This window comes from Neodiprion lecontei, chromosome 2, assembly GCF_021901455.1.
Source record: "Neodiprion lecontei isolate iyNeoLeco1 chromosome 2, iyNeoLeco1.1, whole genome shotgun sequence".
Taxonomy (NCBI): domain Eukaryota; kingdom Metazoa; phylum Arthropoda; class Insecta; order Hymenoptera; family Diprionidae; genus Neodiprion; species Neodiprion lecontei.
This window is the reverse complement of record NC_060261.1, coordinates 15461428-15477445: the sequence shown is the minus strand read 5'-3', so window position 1 is coordinate 15477445 and position 16018 is coordinate 15461428. Positions and strand designations below refer to the sequence as shown.

General features: G+C 35.9%; 2 protein-coding genes across 2 annotated transcripts in view; both read left to right on the top strand.

Annotated features, from left to right (window-relative positions):
- Window positions 1–736: 736 nt before the first annotated feature.
- On the top strand, window positions 737–2738 carry LOC107221343 (nuclear speckle splicing regulatory protein 1). The gene is made up of 2 exons (XM_015660288.2): window positions 737–1163; window positions 1331–2738. The coding sequence occupies exons 1-2, from the start codon at window positions 1135–1137 to the stop codon at window positions 2523–2525; spliced, it is 1224 nt and encodes a 407-aa protein (XP_015515774.1). The 5' UTR covers window positions 737–1134; the 3' UTR covers window positions 2526–2738.
- Window positions 2739–3796: 1058 nt separating this feature from the next.
- The window catches only part of LOC107221357 (carboxypeptidase D), a 17658-nt gene continuing 5436 nt past the window's right edge, over window positions 3797–16018 (top strand). The window contains exons 1-11 of the mRNA XM_015660314.2: window positions 3797–4545; window positions 5630–5871; window positions 8325–8480; window positions 8569–8744; window positions 9328–9475; window positions 10489–10589; window positions 13173–13681; window positions 14315–14776; window positions 14838–15097; window positions 15275–15449; window positions 15585–15958. Coding sequence (XP_015515800.2) covers window positions 4066–4545; window positions 5630–5871; window positions 8325–8480; window positions 8569–8744; window positions 9328–9475; window positions 10489–10589; window positions 13173–13681; window positions 14315–14776; window positions 14838–15097; window positions 15275–15449; window positions 15585–15958 — 3083 coding nt within the window. The 5' untranslated portion in view covers window positions 3797–4065. The remainder of the gene's footprint in view (window positions 4546–5629; window positions 5872–8324; window positions 8481–8568; window positions 8745–9327; window positions 9476–10488; window positions 10590–13172; window positions 13682–14314; window positions 14777–14837; window positions 15098–15274; window positions 15450–15584; window positions 15959–16018) is intronic.

Genomic DNA, 16018 nt, shown 5'->3' with positions numbered 1-16018 from the left:
GATTTAGTAGCGCTCTCTGAAGCGAAATAAGTTTGTAGCACTAATTTTCGAGGTGTTTAGGCGGCAAGCACATGTCGATAACTGACCAATATTCGGTTGTATTTAGCATCATGAAAGTACTGAATGATGCTGAACGTATTTATGGAAATCAATAATCCAAACTGTACGAATAACCGTAGATTGATATATTCTTCAGTTAACAGAATAACCTTATTCTCAACAAAATTCTCTCGTAAATTAATGATTTGCACACCCGCATCTCATTTATTAGACGGCATTGCCGTCTTACGGGCTTCTCATCGGAAGCAAAGGATTGAAAAGGGTAAACATAAACATCTACACACTACAGTCTCCTTACATCGTGCATACAGAGAAGAAATTCTTACTCATACAAATCGGGCACATGAAAACAAATTTGAACTCACTGGTTATGAGAGAAATTAATGACAACAGAGTCAGGGCGGCTAGGTGGTCTAGTGGAGTAAGTCTCCGGTAAAGCATCGCTAGATTCCAGGTTCGATTCCTGGCTCCGTCGTTAATTTTTCAAATTCACCAGTTGTTCAAATTTACATATTCTTAACAGAATAACCAATGGAATAATAAACATTCACTGCCTCTGTAATGCTAAGGGTGCGTTCGGAAATTATCTGCCAGTGCTCAGTGCTGTCGACAATCTTTGGTCTCTCTTGCACTGCCGAGTACGTAACTAGTTCTATCTCTGTCTTATGGAATTTTTAGCACCGCCAGCTAGATTCGGAACACACTCTAAATACGGCAGACTTCGAGTCAGTTACAGATATGCGCTTACGGCGCTTACCTAGAGAATATCGCTTACCGTCTGGGTCAGTTCGGATATGCTTCTCTGTGGTAATCCGGAACTTAGTTCCATTACTCTATTCATGTTAAAAAACACTCTAAAATAGGGTACCCTACAGTCCCTATGAAACAACGAAACTTCAAGTGTCAAATGCTATTCTAGGGTCCGTTTTTTATTAAATAAAACGATTAAGTCACGAACCCATTACCTAACCCCAAAACCTACAGAATACAAACGTATACGTAGTTCAATAGGGTGATGGTAACATAATTATCACAAGAATTTAATCACAAAAGTTTCTTTAATCCCTTTCTAAAATGACCAATGAAAATAAAGAAGATAAACGGTGAGTAATTTCTGATAATGTTGAATAATGTTGATCAAACAATTTTTCTTTTTCAATACAAAAGAATTTCTGAACAGTTTATTTCGCACTTCATCTTTGCACATTCAAGATTAAATTCCACATAGATTTGTCTGAGAATTTTTGTTTATGTGTTTCATCAATTACAGATATGGACTCATTGTACCGAGCAAAAATCGGCTCTCTGTACCCAAGCCTGGAAATGTTTTTGGGGAAGACAGTGGCTCTGATGCGGATGACGGATCAGATTGGGTTAGAAAAGCACTCAGAGCAGAGGGTGAAAAGAATTTGGTCAAAAAGCAAACGCAATTAACAATGAAACGTGCATTGAAAGAAGACCCAACCGTGTATCAGTATGATGAAGTTTATGACACTATTGAAAGATCGAAAATCGAAGAAAAGATAAATAAAAAAACAGTGGAAAAGAAGGCAAAGTATATCGAAAACCTGTTGAAGGCAGCAGAGCGCAGAAAACGGGAACAAGAACACAGAGTCGAAAGAATGGTACAAAAAGAGCGTGAAGCAGAGGGCGCGATGTTCGCTGACAAAGAAAGTTTCGTCACGTCGGCTTATAGGGCAAAATTGGAAGAATTCAAGAAAATGGAGGAGGAAGAAAAGAGAATGGATAGATTAGAGGCGATCGGCGACGTGACAAAACAGCAGGATATATCTGGATTTTACAGGCATTTGTATACACAAACTGTTGACGTTAACAGAAAAGACGCTGATGAAACAGACAAGGAGGTCAAGAAAGAAGCAGACTCAGCAAACACAGAAATAACTCATATCGAGAAGTCTGAGGAAGATCAAGATCATGTGGATAAAGATGACCCACTGACTACAGACTCTGAGAAGAATTCTGACCATGAAAATGAAAGAAATTTAGCCAAACTGCAGAAGTCTAGAAAAACCCTTGCAAAAGGAGGAAGTAACCGTCAGTACAGGAAGAGAGCCGCAGAAATATCTCAGTCAAGTTCAGAAGATGAGTGTGATAATGAAGAAGATATGTTAAAAACGACAGTGGCTGAGAAAAGTGAGGCAGAAACGCCAGAAAAGCTTATAAAATTATCATCGGATGATGGTAAACTGAAAACTAAGGACATTCCGAGTGATACAAACAAAGCAGACAGCGACGTCAAGCCTGAGGCAAATATATCTGCTGCTGAAAATAGCGCCAAACAATCTGAGGATAAACTAGACGCAGAGGATGGGGTGAAAAGGGTGAAGAAAATGGAACCTGAAGCACCGAAAATATCAATATGGCAAAAACGAACTGTTGGACCGATTTTCGAAGCTGCATTAGAGAGATACTATGCAAGAAAGGCCGCCAGATCTTCTGGGTAATGCCAATTACATCTGACAAACAGTTACTTTCCCAAGATGTCAATTGTAAATAAATGTGAATTAATGGTTTGGTACTTTTTAACTAATTCGAGAAAATCGTTTATTTTTTTTCCTCAAAACGTAAATGCCCATTCTCATAAAACGTAAAAGTATTTCTGTTCTCGCTGACTGCGTGGTAATCATGTGAAAATATACGATCTTCACAAACTCGAAGCTTGTAGTTGTTTTTTATACGCCTAAAATCGTTACGAAGATTTTATTTATCTATATGTTTAGGCTAATCGCCACTAACAACATTCAGTATTTTATTGATGCGAGAATTTAAAATCTTGACTAGATAAACAGTTACAATAAATTGTTCCCGAATGAGGATGCATCTTATTATTATTGAACTTACTTGATATTCGATGATATATGTCTGCAGCTTCAACTTACGCCGATCAAAGGAAAAAGTTCAACATATCGTAGCTATGTAAGATTAATCAATGGCAGATCGACAGGTCAATTCGCGTTTAGTTTATAAAAAAAAGTGGAAGGCTGGTAATTAGTGGAAGACCGACCAATAACGGTATTTTCTTTTCTACTTATATTTATCTAAAACAAATCTTATTCCATAAGTGTATTAAGATGATTTAAGATGTGTAAAATCATACGCGAATTCATTGCAAGGATTGAAAGACTGTAGTCCAAGTTGAACTTTTTAACGCGCTCTGAGTAACTGCTCAGTGATTTGGCACTGCCTTAGCCAATCAAAGTCGTTACAGTATAAAAGTTCTCAATTGATCATGTATTTGACTCAAAATTTGCAACCAATCGAGTAATTTAATTTAGGACGTGTTACTTTTTACTCTACCTTTATCGACCGAGACATTTATCCTTATTGTACGCAGTTTGAAACCATAATTAGGGATGTCATTCACAGTTCGTGGCTTTTAAGATTTTTTTAAGTAAAATTATATGGCATAGTAAACATGAATTTTAGGCATTATTCATGTCAGGACAAGTGAATTACAGAAGCTGTGATTGTGACGCTTAATTTTTACCTCTCTTGGCGTGAAGATTGCACAAAAAACTGTGTCCTGACATGTCATTTTACACCTTATTAATTTCGGAATATGTAAGCAGCGATCAGAAAAAAAAGGGAAAAATAGAAGAATCACTCAATCGATAAGTGAATCAGAATCGACAGATCTGATGATAAAATTTAAGTACATTATACTTCCAAATTCCTGATAGGTAGATAGTTGACAATGATAGCAGCTCGATTATGAAGTCGATACCGCAATATAAAAGCAATGTGGGTGTGAAATGTAAGCGCATATATGTATATTGATTTTCGCGTTGGTGGTAAAAGACGGTCGTGTGACGTCACTACTTCACGTGGGATTTGGGTCCCCCCCCCCTGCCGGGGAGCCGCAATATGTTCTCTGCTGACGTCAGTCGAGCTTTCCGATTAAAACGGGACGACGAGAGGAGCTGGTCTGACTCTTTGCTGTCAGCCCAATTTTTCCATTTTTCGCGTTAAGTTTCCCTTGCGAAAATGGAACTGTATAGTTTGCTAAAGTGCACTGCAAGTGTTGTTTTTTTATTATTTACAATATCCCTAACGTGTGACGGATATTCGCTGCGCGAGGCCGACGAGAGCGAGCAGGATATTAACGAGAATTTTATCACCCCGCACTACACGCACTATGAGGAGCTTAAAGAGCTGCTGAAAAACCTCACCGAAAGTTATCCTAACTTGGCAAAGGTCCATTCCATCGGTAAATCCGTCGAGGGTAGGGACTTGCTGGTTTTCGAAATATCGGAAAACGTCAATAACCGTCGGCTCGGCGAGCCGATGGTTAAATATGTTGCTAACATGCACGGCGATGAGGCTGTTGGCAGACAATTACTCGTCTATCTCGCTCAGTACCTTTTACACAATTATGGGAAAAATGAGAGAGTCACTAAGCTTGTCAACAACACCGACATATACCTGATGCCGTCCATGAACCCCGACGGTTTCGAAAAATCCCAGGTAAAAATGATCGATCATTCAACCTTTCTTTGGCTGCAAATCAATTAGCTACTCATTGCAATAACCATCACAACTTCAAAGATACAGTTTTGTTTTTCCCTGCACATACTCGGAACGAATTTGTATCAAGTGCATTGATATTATAAAAATGATGTTCACACGTAAAATTTAGGAACTGTTGTGTAATGTAATATACTTATATTTGGTATAAATTTTGACGGATTCTTATACGCCCTTTTTGAGTTACGGAATACAAAATGCTCTAGCGGATTTTCATAATACAGCCCAAAAGCGCTCCAATATCAATAAAACTACTAGTCAAAAGGCAGAAAAATAACCTAGTATCTGGTTCATTACGTGCCCACTGCTTACTAATAAGCCTGTATCAAATTCGAAACAGTTTAATGCGTTGTTTACGAATATAGTAAGGAACAAAGGAAAAGTCATGTCGAATGCGTGGAGCACTGATTATGAGCACTGAAAATAGATCATGAGTGGCATTCCCTTTACCGCGCAGATGTTTGGTTCCCGTTACTTTACGCGGCAAATTCGAAAATTTTTGACAACTCGAAAACGACGGGACCAGAAAGCGAATCCAGTATCTGTGGATACTTATTCGCATCGAATTTCACTGCTTAAGTTTTTCTTTATTTACCGTTATCACAAATTCCAGATTTGTTGTTTCCAGTGCTTGATGTTTAACCCTTCGTCTGCATACCTCCACCACAACCTATTGACTGCATATGAGGTCAATCAGTCCCTACACAATATTTTATTTTGAATATCTCAGCAACTATGCACTTATCGAATAAAAGGTGGAGATACTTTTTGGATTGAATTCATTAAACTTTAAGTCTGTGCAATCAGATTTCTAAAAATGAAAAATGTAACCATCGAGAATCATGCTTCAAGTTGACCGTACCACTCAGCGCTATTCAAGTACAAAGAAAAATTTGGAGTAAACATGACCTCATGTGCAGACGAAGGGTTAATAAAAAAATGTCATTCAGACGCATTTAATCTTCGATGTAATATCTTTGTATACGTTTAATTAAACAGATCTAATTGCTCTGTAATATTTCAGGAAGGATTGTGCGAATCTAAATCACGATTTGTCGGTCGTGAAAATGCGAATCACGTTGATTTGAATCGAAATTTTCCCGATCAATTCGACAGAAAGTTGGCTGGTCAAAGGCGAGGCAGTATTACCGAAGGAAGGCAGAATGAAACTGTTGCTATGATGACATGGATAGCCACAGAGCCGTTTGTTTTGTCTGGGAATATACATGGTGGTGCCGTTGTTGCTAGCTACCCCTACGATTCAGGGTGAGATTTCTAGCTTAGTGAATTTTTCATAACTTTTGAAATTTTGTAATTACAAGTGAGACTGCGACGCCTGTATTGTTTCAAAATTTTTTGGATTCCTATTCTGGAGTTTTCAGCAGTTAAACTTTCGTGGTTCTTGAAATTCATTAATTTTCAATCGCTGATATCCCGGGATTGCGGAGTCAAACCAACAAAAACAAATTAATGATAGGATTCATGTTGAAACCAATCACTCGAGGAAAAAATCTTAAATTTTTAATCACGTTTTGGTTGTTAAAAATTGGTTTGACGAAAGAAAAATCTATATTTCGACAGCTCAGATATTTGTTATTTAAAAATGGTTTATGCAAAACTTCTTGAACAATTTGAGAAATTGAGCATTTTTTAAAGAGTAAAAATGTCGTTACTTTATATGAGACTTTCAGGATTTCCAAATTGCTCGAATTCGTCAGTTATGAAACCTCAAATCTGGATAATTTGAGTAACCGGGCAATTCGGATATCTGGATAGACTGAGTATCCGGTGCCAAGTGAATATGTCTCAACCTACCTAAGACATAATAACTAGTGACAAGAATATCAAATGAAAAAATAACCCAAGACAAAATAAACAGTGACCAAATATCATTGACAAACTAACCCGCGACAAAAGATACAGGGACCAAATAAGACTTGCAAAATAACAAGCGTTAAAATTCAGGAGAACAATATTTATTTCAATGTTACTAGTGTATACAGCTTGATAACATAAGTGAAAAAAGTAGTCATAACACGTATTGGATACACACAATTGATTTGGGTTAGGATCAGGACACCCTGACGATCCCATACACACCCATACAACGCAGATGGTGTCATTTTGTCCCTAGATGTGTGTCGTGAGATGTTATTGTCTGGTGATGTTTTGTCGTGAGATGTTTTTGTCTACGGTTATTTTGCTGTATGAAGTTTTGTCATCAGGAGGTTTTGTCTCATGATATTATTGTCGTAGGTTATTATAGCATGGGTTATTTTGACGAGATATTTTGTCGCGGGTTAAAATTTTAGGATATTATCACGTGGAATCGAATATCTATGTAGTTAGAGTATTCAAATAGTTAGTATATCCAGAACACTTTGTAAAATATTTGCAAATAAATTACATTCACACCATAAGTTCAAGAAATTTAAAAACCATTGTGTATTTTTGCAACAAAGTACTTTAAGATTGTGAGTTGGCTGTCAAATTCACATGGAATGTATGGCAATTCCACTTTGCTGTACTGAAATTGTGCTTTGGCTCCAATTCTGCATAGAAAATCTGTAGTGGATTTGCAAACATTTTGATAGTATACATGTAATAGTAGTTATAAGTAAGCTGTAATATTTGTAGTACAAGTATCTTAACACTAACCCAGCCGAGAAACCAAGCTACTCGTACTATTATTAAGTATCCAAATAAATGAAGTACTTCAACTATTCGAAAAGTTGTAATACTTTGGATAGTATGAATACTCGAGTACTTGAGTACTCAAACTATCCGGACAGTCTGGGTATCCGATTTTGACGCGTTGGGTCCGGTGGATTTGGGTTGTTCGCATAATCCAGATATGTGAAGAAGTAGTAGCTGTATTTGGAACGTGTATTGAGTGAAACCTTGACATGAATTCGTCGTTTGCAATCGTTCTTTAAAGTTTAATCCGTAGCTGATTAACTCATTAGACAATAGTCGGCCAACTTCTCAAGATGCAGATATTGCTTATCACAATTTTTTCAGTCGTGTACCACAAATTGTGCAAATCTTTATGGTTTCAATTAATACACTACTTTACCCATAGGACAAAATGTAAATTTTTTTAAGTCGTTGATACCTTCGATCTGATCGTATGTAAAATTACGTACTCAACCACTTTAACATTCTTGGCTCTGTTTTGTTAGTATAATACACAAAAAGACATTGGTGGTTACATTATCATCGTGTCCAGTGTTCCTGAAAGTCCTTAAAAAGTCTTGGAAATATCTTCAAATTTTTCTTGTTTCCTGGAAATATTCTATTTTTAAGGTTTGCCGCGAAATATATATTTGTTTGTCTTCACTGAGTAACTGTTTTTAAAAAGTCAATTCCGCCTTGAATCGCGTTTTCCGTTTTTCCCTATTAACAGGTTATAGTAGAAATAACGTATATCTCGTACGTCGCGCCGATTATGTGAGTGCCTTCTGCATTCATGTATTTTTATTTTTCCTGAATGTCTTTAAAAAACCTGGAAATTTCCTGGAAATGGCCCTCAATTTTTTACGGATTTTTTACTGGATAACATGATTATGATAATATGCTCGGTCAATGCTTAGCAGTCAACAAAGCCCTCGTGGATGAAAATCACTTTATCTTAGCGCCCTGCATATTTTGAGTGGTCTTAGGCTTCTTCCACATATGCAGTAATCGAAAATCAAAATGGGAATTTTTGCCCATTTCAGAATTCGCCGGGAATGCTGCATAGAAAGCAAATCTCCGGACGATGAATTGTTCAAACACCTTGCACACGTTTACGCTGACAATCATCCGACCATGCGGGAAGGAAACGCTTGTCCACCGGAACGTTTTCCAGGTGGTGTTGTAAACGGCGCCTATTGGTAAGCAAAGATTTTTTCGGACACTTCACTGAACTTTCAGTAAAATTGACAGTACTTAATGGGTTTCCTCTTCTCATCATAACTTCAGGTATGAAGTTACTGGCGGGATGCAAGACTTCAATTATGCACGGTCCAATTCATTCGAAGTCACGTTTGAACTTAGCTGCTGCAAGTATCCGTCAGCCGATGAAATGCCGGAAGAGTGGAGACTCAACAAGGAATCTTTGATCAAGTATCTCGAACAAGCGCACATCGGAATTAAGGGTATGTCTATTTGTTTAAATACACCAACAAAAATGTTTAGTTCTAACTGTTTAATACTGTACACTTCTTGATAATTTTCATTCCGTACCATAACTGAAAAAATGGTTCTTGACGCCAAAGGAAAATTGGTTTTTCAACTCTAACTATAAATTCCAGCTTGTGAATATTTTAGCCACCCATACTTTATTTTTTGTTTACTATTGCGATAACTTGATGCTGGTGCAACAATAAACAGCTCTTAAGGTTTTACAATTCAACTGAAAACATTACAATTACAACAAACAACTTAATATTGGCAACTGTAATTAACATTTCCTTGTAACATATTTTTTTGTAATTCCAACAATATTCAAAATTTTATTGTAACGATACCCAGCTTACTATAATTTCCTTTAACAAAAGAATATAATTTTCTTAGTACAAGCTAATATTGGTATGGAACAAAATTTTAATTAATACTCTTCTAATTTCAAGTCTGATTCATTTGATTGCTCAGGGAGATATTTTTTGGTAGAAGGATACTCAGTTTGATTAAAGCTTGATTTTAACTGAAGTAGAAATCACTTTATTTTGCAATGTGCAGGTCTGGTCACAGACGCGGATGGTCAGCCAATCGAAGGGGCGAGTATAGTTGTCGCCGGAATAAAACACAATATCTCAACTACCAATCGTGGAGAATACTGGCGCCTCTTACTTCCCGGTACTTATTCCATCTACGCTGCTGCATGGGGGTGAGTTTGATTTTTTGTCTGGACTGCTACATTACCAAACACGTTCCGTTGTGACGTTGAAGAAGTTCTAATAAATTACTTGTTTATTTTTTCTTCTCAGTCTCCGCAATATACCATATTTTTGAACAGTTCTGAAAAAACTTTTGCATTCTTTCTGAACAAGTTTAAATTACCTTGACAATGATTGAGGGATTCAGAAATTTCCAGAGAGTTTTTTGAAAAAAGTCACATTGTTTTGAATGTCCATTTTCTGTTGAAGGTTTGAAGAACTTCAAGTTTCTGAGTTTTTGAGTATTTCTAATTACCAAGTCGAGTTACATTTGAAAATCGAATGAATTTCTGGGAACAACTCGGATTCTTTCCAAACTTCATATTCTATCACAAATCTGAAAAAGGCCAGCTTCTGGTATTCCCGTGTATTCTCGGGAATCATAGCGTAACGGAAAACTCGGATGGATTTTTATTTTTTATGATTAATTAGACATTTTTGCGAAATGATTGAAATTAATATTTGTAAAGTACTGCTAATGGGTCCAGAAATATCTACAAAAGAATATTTTCAATACAACTAGAATTATGGAAAGCTGTATAAAAATTTACAAGAAAATATGTCAAGCTTTTTGCATAAATCTTTTCAAATAAATTTTCTCTCAAGAAATTAAGATATTTCTACAGAATCCCAAGAAATTATAAAAAATTTTGATAGATTGTTCAGAAAGACTAAGAAACCGTAGGAAATTCACATTCAAAGTAAACTCGCAGTAATTTCTGAAAGTTTCCGGAAATAATATCGCTGCTTCAACACTAGCTAAGGAAAATAAAAAAATAAAATTCATATTGACCTTCCCTTGAGTCTAAGTTATAATCACCTGAACTGTAAAATAAAACGGTATTTGTAATATCTAAGATTTAGAAAATAATATGAAATGATCAAAAACTTTGTAATAAGATAAAACCCATATGAAGCATAATTTGTTCAAAGAAATAGTCTGAGGAAATTTCATTTTCTTCAGATATATGCCAAGTGAGCCGGTAGAGCTGACAGTAAATGCTGAAGGTGGACCAACGATTTTTAACTTCACATTGCGTAGCGATCCCGAAGCGTCTGACCAAGGTAAACTTGAGATGGTAAATCAGTCGCGTTTTTCTCCACTGCGAAGAATGATTGCGTCTTTACGAGTCAGAGATGATTACTAAATCTAAACTGATCGTTCGTATTTCTTGAATTGTGTTTATTGTATATCGCTGTGAACAATTTACGGAATATTGATTGATGATATCTGAACTTATCATATCTATACACTTTAATTTTATCGATGTATGTTTTATTATCGGTTTTTGTTTTATTTTAAATTAGCTAACAATTATCAACAAATTTGTCTCAAATTATATTTTTATAACATTTCAAAAAATCAAAACAATATATATATACTATATAATAACAATGCCATAATCATGACTAAAAATAAAGTATCGAGATCAAATATCGCGTATAGGTTTGAATCTGGCACAGAATTCGAGAAAATTCATTTTTCTTATCAGATCTGCAGAGCTGTTATTGACTGTTAATTATGATCTCCAGAGGCAACATTCCATAACATATTTACTTATTTTTTAATATTTTCGATTTTTTACTTAACTACGGTATTTTTCATTTTATTCTCAATATATTGTAATAACAATGAGATCAATCTAGCTTATAATTCATTATGACAATAATTACGCTGTCATACATTTTTTTTTTGTAATCATCCATTTTATCCTCCCAACAATGTTTAAGGCTAATTTTATGGTGGTAGCGATTTATTTTCACATTATTTTACAAGCACAAGGTATAGAAGAGTTAATTTTATGATAGCTTAACAGAATTTTAATTTTTCAATTGTTTTTTTTTTCTATGAGTAAACTAGTTAGTGATTCTTGAATAATTACCGGTGACAAACCTATCTTTCGTCATTACTCTCATTATTGCTATTTATCTTGTTGTGTACAGCAGAAAATCATTAGGCATGTGCAGACACTGCAATATTTTTATTTCACGTGGTTTTTCTAACATGACGATTCAATTTTTCTAGCATGTGCGTTGATTTGGCAAAATCACGTTTTGTTGCGAATACATTTTTTTTCTGTTCCGTGTTAACGATTCACTTTACTGATTTTTTGTTTGCACACTTAATAAATAAAATTTTCTTTGTACAAATTGCTTTGTTTTGTGCATTAAATCTGAAGTATTTAAATTCCGTTAATAATGATTCAAAAATTGGTGCTATTCGAGGAAGTATTTACCTTCTATTATATACTATTTACTTAATTACGTGAATCATTTGGAAAAGAAAACAGAATCTAAGTACAACTAGTCATACGCGTCATATGACAGGGCAGTAGCAATATTTTCGATCGTACTGTATGTTTATGATCAATTTTCAAAAAAGGGAAGAAAGTAAATGAAACAAGCATTTAATTTTCTTTGACTATAACTACGTTATTATGTGTAGAATTATGTATTTGGTATCGTTGATCTGCGAGATTCAACTATACCTATAATATATTGTATAATGCAATGTCAAAAAAAGAATAAAATACTATATTGTCTGTCACTTGTGTATTTAAATGAACACTTAATACCTATTTTCCCTAAATCCTATTGCAAATACAATTTATTATTATTTTGATTTTATGATTTTCTAATTCTCTGTACCTTGTGCTTTGTAGTATGTTACGGAATGTTTCTTGTATAATTTGCTTCTTTGTTTTCACTTTATATTTACTAATACCTTCACTTTCATTTTCTCAAACTTATTATGTGACAGATCATTTCGTTTAACCTAGTGGTACCTACTAATTTTATTATTCTTGTAATCGAGCCGAGTATTTTTGTTGTAATGAAAATTGATGAGGTGGAAGTTATGTGCTTCTGCAAATTCAATACTTTAACAAGTTTTGTTAATTCAACGGTGTATCCGATTTCGAAAACCAAGAAAGGAGTTCGTTCATTAAGAATTTACCTCGGTGACTATTTTTTGAAAGCTTCAAAACAATTTTGCTTGCATTTTATTTATACCCAAACACGTTTTTCTCAATAATGGTACTATGTCTGATTACTTGAGCGACCATGTATTTCCCTTGAAACGTGAAAAAAAATTTGGGTTTATTTTTTCTTTTTGCATTTTCAATATTCCTGATGTCCAATTTCAACTCGCAATGTTTTTTCCACAAAGAAAACTCACTTTTAGCATTCCAGTTTTTTTTGATTCTGATCTAAGACGTATTATTATTGGAACAGAGCATAGTTCAGGTATAAAAAAAGTAAGAAATATTCATTTGAGGTTCTCAAAAAATGAAATGGAAATCTGATGCATTATTGGAATGATACATCATGTTAAATTGCTGAATTTTGAAATGCCTTTATAATTTTCCACACCGTAAATAATTTGACGTTTTTGAGAAAATGCTCATATACTTCATTTCCAACGAACAAAACCTCTGTGAATTTAGCAAATCAGATGCATCCCAGCAATGATACATTATGTCAAAGTATTAAGTTTACAGATGCATGGAATTCCCACCACAATGAAAATTGTGCATATCCTAATTTTTTAATAATTCTTTTTTTTCTATGTATAATATTAGCATGGAATATTTGTAATCCACCGTGTGTCTGTGCAGTACCATATCTTTTCTGTTTATTCTTTTTTAGCCAGAAGTCAATTGCCAACTGCCGACGAACTAATCAGACCCCGTAACGAGTTTGGGTTTTTCCATCACATCGACTTCAAACACCATAACTACACTGAAATGGAAGATTTTTTGATGGACTTGCACAACATGTATCCAAACTTAACGAATCTCTACCACATTGGAACCTCGGTTCAAGGTCGAAAATTGTACGTAATGGAAGTGACGAAGGATCCCGGTAAACATCAACCCGGAGTACCAGAAGTAAAGTTAGTCGCCAATATGCACGGCAACGAAGTTATTGGAAGAGAAATGTTGCTCTTGTTATTGCAATACTTGTGTGAAAATTATGGAAGCGACAAACGGGTGGCGGAAATCGTGAATACAACGAGACTGCACGTAATGCCAAGCATGAACCCAGACGGGTACGAAGCCTCCAAAGTTGGTGATGTTCTCGGAATTCAAGGACGAAGTAACGCTAATGGCATTGACCTCAACCGCGATTTCCCAGACCAATATACCCCGTCAAAGGTGAGTGATAAAATCCACTTGACACAAAATATTCCAATAATATATTGAGGCACTCAATATTACAGAAACATGATAGCAATATTTCTAAAGCAATGCAGACCAGGCAGCACAAAATATTCCGGGACTATTTTACTATGCAATATTACTGCAACATTGTAGCATGAAATACTCTACTTAGTTATTTATTCGTAACAAAAAGGATAAATTCCTTGGTACAAAGTACACGAAAGTTCTGAACCATAATAGAACCAATAGATGCCGTAACGTAGCTACAGATGTAATAGAAAGAAATACTTAACAAACACCAAGGAAAGGAACAAATGATAAGAAAAAAGATAAAAAAATAAAAAAGATAAAAATGAACTTATTCATAATTTAATTGCTTTTTCTTGAGATGCTATTACCAAAAAAAATATTACGATTTTATGGATCAAACCAAATCGTTCGCGCAATTTGCAAATATGTTCGTTGCAAAGTGGTGACAGTCTATCAATGGAATTAAAATCTGCTTTAATGAAGAAATATTTAAGCAATGTTTTTGCAATATTCTATGCCATGTACATTCCGACGTAGTGAAATTATTTGTTACTTTTCCTCGTCCTTATTTGATTATCCAATTTTGTGATCGGTCAGCCCAACGACATAAGACAGCCAGAAACGGTAGCAGTAATGAAATGGATAGATGAAATTCCGTTCGTTTTATCGGCGAACCTGCACGGCGGTGCCCTGGTGGCAAATTATCCGTTCGACGATGCTCCAGGCCAGGCAAACAGCCGGCCAAACTATAGTCCAGATGACAAGGTTTTCAAAATGATTGCGAGCACTTACTCAAATGCGCACCCTCGGATGCATTTGGGCAAGCCGTGCCCCTCGATATTCGAAGGAAGAAATTTGCTAGATGAAAGCTTCCCAGACGGAATAACAAACGGTGCTCGATGGTACGCAGTTGTTGGCGGAATGCAAGACTACAACTATATAAATAGCAACGCTTTTGAAATCACGCTCGAATTGGGTTGCGCCAAGTTTCCAACAGCCGAAAAGCTCCCAACTTTTTGGCTCGAAAACCGAGAACCTCTGTTGGCATTCATCGAACTGGTGAGTCCTGCCTACCTATGGTTTTTATATTCGTCAGTCTCCATCATTCTATTGTTTTTAGGCCCACAAAGGTGTGTATGGCTTCGTTCGATCGTCCATCGGAAATCCGGTCCACAACGCGAGAATTCATGTCGAAGGAATCGAGCATGACATTTACACCGCCACCACTGGCGACTACTGGCGTCTCTTGGTCCCAGGCACATATAACATCACAGCCAGTGCTGCAGGATACGAATCTGAATCTCGAACTGTGACTGTACCTGATTCTAAACTTGGCGTTCCGCTCGATTTTACTTTGATGAGTAGTGACCCAAATCATTGGTAAGGCTTTTCGTCGGTGTCCCAAATCGAATCAAGACTAGAAAAATTTTCCACGATACTGATGTAAACAGTATTTTTAAATAAACATTCTTCATCATATGCTTCTGATGCGTGATTTGTATGATCGTTGTTGGTAGATTAGATCTTCTTGGTAAGTGCACAAAATATGACTTACAGGTCTTCCGCATACGATTTTCGTATCATCACGAATATGGAAAAGGGTTTCCTCACAAATTCAGAGCTCAATTCACGGCTAGCAAGGTTGGAGAATTCTCAACCAGATGTTGCAGAATTTCAGGCTGGTGAATCTTCAGTCAGCATGGCTATTCACTCTCTCAAAGTAACACACGACGTATGTTGCTTTCCAGTATCATGTCTTATTCAATCAAGTCCTTGTCGGTCAAAATGACAGTTTCTAGGAACAAATGTTGTTTGAAGTTTCAATGGTTCAACGAAGAAGGACTCAGCCTCATGTTTATATCCACAGGTAGGAGGACCAGAAGAGAATAAAATCCACATTGGATTGATCGGTGGTTTGTATGCATCTCAACCAGCTGGCCGAGAAATCTTGGAGCGTTTAGCCAGACACGTTATGATTGGGAATCAAATTGGGAATCCACCGATAAAAAAACTTCTCGACAACGTTGTTCTCCATTTTATGCCAGCAGTTGATCCGAAATTTGATAGTTTGCCAGACAGCTGCAATCCTTCGGTGAAAAACGAGATTGGCAAAAATTTGTTGGACAGTTTGAATAACAAAAGTCAAAAAGTAGACGCGGTCACAAATGCACTCAAACAAATGATGCTGACCGAAAATTTTGATGCTCTTATCATCATCGGCGGTGGTGCCAAGGATGTTAGGTGTGATAAATTCACTCAAAATCTAATTAATTTTTTGCTACTAACCTTTGCAAACTGATC